The 6,550-nt window shown below is 31.3% G+C and overlaps 1 protein-coding gene across 1 annotated transcript; it reads right to left on the reverse strand.

Moving 5' to 3' along the window:
• Nucleotides 1-41: 41 nt before the first annotated feature.
• LOC107474696 (uncharacterized) lies at nt 42-425 on the reverse strand. The gene has a single exon (XM_016094337.2). The coding sequence runs from the start codon at nt 423-425 to the stop codon at nt 42-44; it is 384 nt and encodes a 127-aa protein (XP_015949823.2).
• Nucleotides 426-6,550: the final 6,125 nt, after the last annotated feature.

The raw sequence follows: 6,550 nt of genomic DNA on the forward strand, positions 1-6,550 counted from the left end.
ATATTTGAAAATTCAAAATTAAATTATTAAGTTAAACTAAACTAACCTTGATATATGCAAGATGGAGGGTTATCAAAATCAGACAAAGAGAGGTGTTTATAGGCAAGACCAATATCAATGATAATGAGACCTGATGATGGATCTGTAACTATGATGCCCTTAACTGGTAGCCAAATGAAAAGCTCTTCTTGATACATGCCTTCAAATACTTTCAGTTGTCCAAAACTCAAGTTAGTTCTTACCACACTGTTGAAAAACACTCTTGTTTCATATTGAGCGAGACAAGGGTGATGCATTTGGACCTCTAAAAAGCCAGTTTCATCCAAGGTATAGGATTTGACATTGTTTGGAAACAGTCCCGCTGGAAGACCATAGCTACGGAGAACGTCATGTACTGAGTAATAAGTGTACTCATTGGATGTCATTGTGTAAGGGATAAGGAGAACTAAAATGAGAAAAAGGAAAGAAAATGAAAGTGTTGACATCAGAGACATCGTGATAAAGATGGATTTGAGATTAGATTTTAAGGTTTTGGAGTTGAAATTTGAGGTTTTTATACACTTTTTACGAGGTTTTTGAGTACTGTGTACTCTAGTGTGATTGAAAGTGTGAGTGATTGAAAGTGTGAGTGCCAGAAAGCATTGTTTGTGAAATCATAGCTGGAACCATTTGGGATTACCATGTTATTATCATTTTCATTTGCATTATTTATTACGTCTAGAACCATCTGACATTGCAGTATTTACGCCTCTCGCTTGCCTTTTTTTTGGGTAAAGTACAAATTACTTTGAAAATTTAGATATAATTACTTTTGATTTGTGTGAAAGATATTTAGCTAAATTACTTTTCCTTCATCCATTTTAAATTAAAGGTCTACTTTTAAAATTTTACCTTTTCCATAAATAATTGTCCCTCAATCAATCAATTTGGGATATATTTAAAATGAGTACAACAATTATGTGTTTATTGAATATCATATTTATATAGATTATTACATTTTATTAGATAAAAATCAAAAGCTAATATAAAGAAAGAGTATTGATGGACTCTAATAAATACAAAATATTTTAGTACATAAATAAATACTTTAAGACACAATATTTTAAATAGCAACATAATCTTTTATTCTTAAATAATTAATATAAAATATATGAATATTTTTTATTCATTAAGATAAATTATTATACAAAATTTTTTTATAATATTAAAAAATTATATTAAAATAATATTTTAAACTGTAACATAAGGAAGATTTATTGATTATAAAGGATCATTAGGAAGATTTAATTATTATAAAGGACCATTAGAAAGATTTAATTATTAAAAAGGACCTTTAATTTTAAAATTATTTAGAAAGACTTATTTTATAATATTTAAAAAAAAGACCAAATTTTTGTTGTGAAGAGACAAATATATCCTTACATTATTTTTTTATTTATTTCTTCTTTTAACATAATTTTTTTCTAATTATCTATGACACTCAAATCCTTATTCTTCATCTATAACTTATAGAGACATTTGTTGCTGCCAATCACAAAATGTAAGACCTGGGAAGTTGATTTTCTAATGCTGCATTTGGTATATCCTTGCAGAAACATTACTATTGAGTAACATGTTTCTTTCAAACTCGTTTTTAGATTTTAATGTCTCTTCCCTCATTATTGGTTATTTATTGTTTTATATTTTTGCATAGACATGAAATCTACTGTTCGTCGACAAATTTTTTGTTATTTTCACGTTGGAGGTAATATTGAAGTTGTACCAAAACAGAAAATCATTTATCATGGAGGAAAAATCATAGGAGAGCTAATTGAAGTAGGATGCACGCATTCAAATTTAATACATAAGATATGGCTTCGAACCAAGAAAAATATGCAGAATAAATGCATTACCTATACAGTCAAATTTAATCAATCTCAACTCATAGATCTCATTGATACTGATAGTGTTAACCAATTGATCACATTCAATGATGACAACGTTCATGACAGGTATGTATTCCAACTGGGTTATCTTTTTATAAATTTTATCATATTAGTGATTAGCGAATTGTTATGAAAGTAATTTAATTTTTTTATGATTAGTACACTATCAAGTAATTCAACTCAAGGAGTCGACGTCTTTACTAATATTGATGGTCAAAATCCATTGACACAAATTCTATGTACAACCCAACTTGTCCCTACACCTCAGGTTATCAATGGTTCTGCTAAGTGGAATGATCTTATAAAGGAAGAAGGATATATTTTTCAAAATGCAAGTAAGCTGAGGAAAGTATTATTTGAATATGGTATTGCTCATAAGTTTACATACAAGTTCTTAAAGAACAGTTCAGGTAAAATAATTTGTATCTACAAGGTTGAAGGTTGTCCGTGGAAATTGTCGGCTTATGCTATAGGAAAAAAGTACTTCGTTCCTCGTGGTGAGACATTTTATCAAGAATCATAAGCACTCAGCTCAAGATGTATTGGAGAGTACTCACTCTTTTAGATCTAATTTGGTGTCTTCAATTATTGTCGACAAGTTGAGATTAACTCCTGACAAGTTGCCTAATGACATACGAAATGATATTTTCAAGGAATACGGATTTTCACTAACATATCACCAAGCTTGGGCTGCAAAGGAGAAAGCATTAGCTGAAATTAATGGTGTACCTAAAGATTCATATATGCTAATTCCTTGGATATGTAATTGTTTAGTGAAAACTGATCCACAAACTGTTGCAAAATGGACATGCTCTCCTGGTTTTTAATTTCAAAAGCTTTTTGTTGCATATGGGTGTTGTGTGACAGGTTTTCTTCGTGGAGTAAGGCCTATATTATTATTGATGGTTGCCACTTAAGTGGTCCATACAAGGGAACTCTTCTAGCTGCCTCTACATGCGATGCAAATAATGATTTATTTCCGATTGCGTATGCAATTGTTAGTGCTGAAAATAATGAGAATTGGCTTTGGGTCATATCTAATTTAAAAGAACTAACTGGGTCAATTCTAGTTACGTTAATATCTATAGGCATCCATCAATTATTGCAGCTGTGGAGCAAGTATATGACAGGGATAGACATGCTTATTGTTATCGACATGTGAAAGAAATTTTTTGTGCAGAAACTAAAAAGTTACAGAGGGAAATACGCGGTGAAGTAAAAGAAGATGCAAAAAAGCTATTAGACGCAGTTTGTTATACCCGTTTTGGCACAGATTTTACAGAAGCTGTGGAACAACTGCATTTTCACCAGAACTTACAAATTGGTTAGAGATTACAGGAGATATTAACAAATGGACAAAGTCTCAATTTCCTCATCGACGATGGGACCTCATAACTACTAATGTAGCTGAATCATTTAATTCATGGATAAGAAAAGAGATGACTCATAGTATTTGTGCTTTAATAACAGAGCATAGAGACAAACTTGCAAATCTGTTATATATTGCAAAGTTAGAGATGACTAAATGGAAGAATGAAGTTGGGCCAAAGATTGATAAAATATTGATGGAGCATGTAGCTAGAAGTGAGTTTCTTAAAGCAGTGAGATATGTAGATCATAATGTTATGGTTAGAAGGTCAAATGTTGATGTATGTGTGAATCTATTACGCAAAGAATGTACATGTCTTGAATGGAAAATGACTGAAATTCCATGTCCACATGCTTGTGCTGCAATTAAATTATTACATGGTAACATCTACACCTATGTAGAGGAGTGCTATCTGAAAAGTTGACAAGAAAAGATTTATGCGAACAGTATGATCCCAATTGAAACTCATGACATGCCTGATGTCAACAACCTGACCTTAATAGACTGGGAGAATAATATTTTTCTTATGCCACCTACAACAACTCGTCCTCCAGGAAGACCATGCAAGAAGCGCCAAGAGTCACAATTTCAAGATGTGCATGTTTACAAATGTAGCTGATGTGATCAGAGTGGTCATAATCGTTCTAAATGTAGAAATCCTAATCCAAAAAAAATATGAATTTTTTTAGGTAGTTCTAACTTTATAGATTGTCATATTTAGAATTGCAATATTGGTTTTTCTTAAGTTATGCATATTAGGTGATTCTGCTAAGTTTCTTAATTGTATTTGTGAAAGTCTACACTTAAACTTTATAGTTTTACTTTGATTTTAATAGCGTTTCTGCAAATATACACTTGAATTATGCAACAGGTTTGGCTTTGGTCTATTATGCAAATCTGCACTAAAGTTGCAGCATTTAGTAAATAAAAATCTGTAATTTAATTTTTTCTATGATTTTGCACTAATATTTTGTAATTTTCTGCACAAACTCTGCAATTTTACACTAAAATTGTGTAACTCTGCTCATTGTTAAACAAAACAATCTTAGAAAAAGAAACACTTTCTATAAAATTTTCAATTAATATTTTTATTACAAGTTAAAGATCCAATGAATTATTGTGCTTCCATACCAGTCTTCCAATAAAATTAGACCACTCTAATGTTTTCATACCATTATTCCTTATGCTTCATTGATAGCCTTGATAGTTTCTAGTTACTAATAATCATGGACAATGATAATCACACTCATCAAAAAGAAATTCATATTTCAAATCAATTCAGGTTCATAGACTCAATGAGGCTGTAGAGAAACATTTCAGCTTCTCTTTCAATCTGTTTTCAAGCAAGAGATAGAATTCATGTTTGAAAGTAACCTGATTCTCCCTACAGTCATGTGTACTCAATGATGTTTCAATGTAGATAATACATTACACTCTAATCAACTCTCTAAATTTTCAGATAAGGAGAAGCCGAATCTCGAAGCCGGAACAGAATAGTCACTGACCATAACATAGAAACCTACTTTGCACCTAAAAGTGACTTAATGATAGTATCACTCATACCATCAAGATAAGGGAACAAGTGACCAAATTCTTTGAGTTCATGATACTGAATCCAGGAAAGATTTTTGGCGATGTATCGTTGCACTATAACAGACACCATCAAATCTTCCTCTCTATGCTAAAGAAGATGGACAGAAGCTTCATTATTTGAAAATGGGTTTTCAAGATCCAAAAGACTAAAATCCCATTTACCAAATCTAATATTTAAGTCATGGTGGAGAGTCACGTATTCTCCTTGCTGTCTTGCCTGAGTCTATAGAAATAAAGTACAAAGTGAAATAAAAAACTTTGGTTAATTCTCTGGCAAAACAATCACCATAAACTTTTATTATTATAACCAATATAAATTATTTTAGGTCACTAAATTGTAGCCACCTAAAGGTTAGTAGTGATACTTACCACATGACCCTTTTTATTAGACCAAATTGTTGAAGTAAGCTCTTTATCTTCGAAATCCTGCATTTTTTTTATGTAAACATAATTAAGAGTCATGACATATAATTAGGTTCTTCTAATTAGACAAATAGAAAGAAATGCTACAATCATAAGCAATGCCAAAGCATTGTGTTTAAAGTCCATGAAAAATTTTAGAACACAAGTTTAGAAACAAAAACTGATCCATCTTTATTTTCAGCCTCGTACCAAACACACCTTGAACATAAACCCTTTCAAATTCAGATTCATTCATTCATTAATGTATTTTTCAATATAGACAACAAGTGTTATTAGAGTTCTTACTGGGGCCAAAGATAACGCTCTTAACATCAATAATGCACTACTATATTCATTAAAAAAACTGTAACTTAGATTTTGTTTAATGCATATGCCCTTATAACTTGAAAGAAACAAAATTGAAAATCACATTAAAATTGACTAATAGCATCATCAGGTTTGAATTAAGGCATTTTTAGATCACACTAAAATCTTATCCATGAATTGAAAATGTTCAAACTTCATCATGTATTGCAGTTTTCACCTTAAAAACTATACAATTTTTAATTTCAGGGATACTAATATAGCTCAAAAGCTTAAGGCAGGGACTTGAACCTGATATAAGCGTGTGGCTTTGGGGAGCTTCAGGTGGGGCTTGCTGCTGCGAGCGACTGGAGGAGTCAAAGGAGCGATGGTCGACGTGGGACGAATGAGTTTCACCGCCGGCGGCGAGCTTCAGAAGACGATTCTGCCCGAAGATGATGATTTTGCCTCTGACAGCCTCGCTAGATGGTGATGAAGACGAATGTCTTTTGACGCGACGAAGACGGCATCCTGATACAACGATTCTACCTTTGGCAAATCTTCTCAAGCGCGTGCCACTGACGTTTCCCTCAGACTGGTTAAGGAGTGAGTTTGAGCATGGGTGAAGAAGATGGGAAAAGAAAACAAGGGGAAGGAGAAGAAAGATTATTGGGATAATATTGTCTTTTCAATTTTTATTTTTTTTGTTTTTATTTTTAATAATATATAAATTAGTCCTTTTTTTATAATTTTAAAATTAATAATCCGTTTTATTAATTAAGTTTTGTTAATGATCCTTTATATTAATTTTTCCAAAATCCAAAGCTAATATAAAGAAAGAGTATTGATGGATTCTAATAAATATAAAATATTTTAGTACATAAATAAATACTTTAAGACACAATATTTTAAATAGCAACATAATCTTTTATTCTTAAATAATTAATATAAAATATAT

The sequence above is a fragment of the Arachis duranensis genome, chromosome 2 (assembly GCF_000817695.3).
Source record: "Arachis duranensis cultivar V14167 chromosome 2, aradu.V14167.gnm2.J7QH, whole genome shotgun sequence".
NCBI lineage: Eukaryota > Viridiplantae > Streptophyta > Magnoliopsida > Fabales > Fabaceae > Arachis > Arachis duranensis.

What these genes read in the sequence shown, in the direction of transcription:
- LOC107474696 (XM_016094337.2), bottom strand. Translation starts at nt 425, where the DNA reads ATGACATCCAATGAGTACACTTATTACTCAGTACATGACGTTCTCCGT.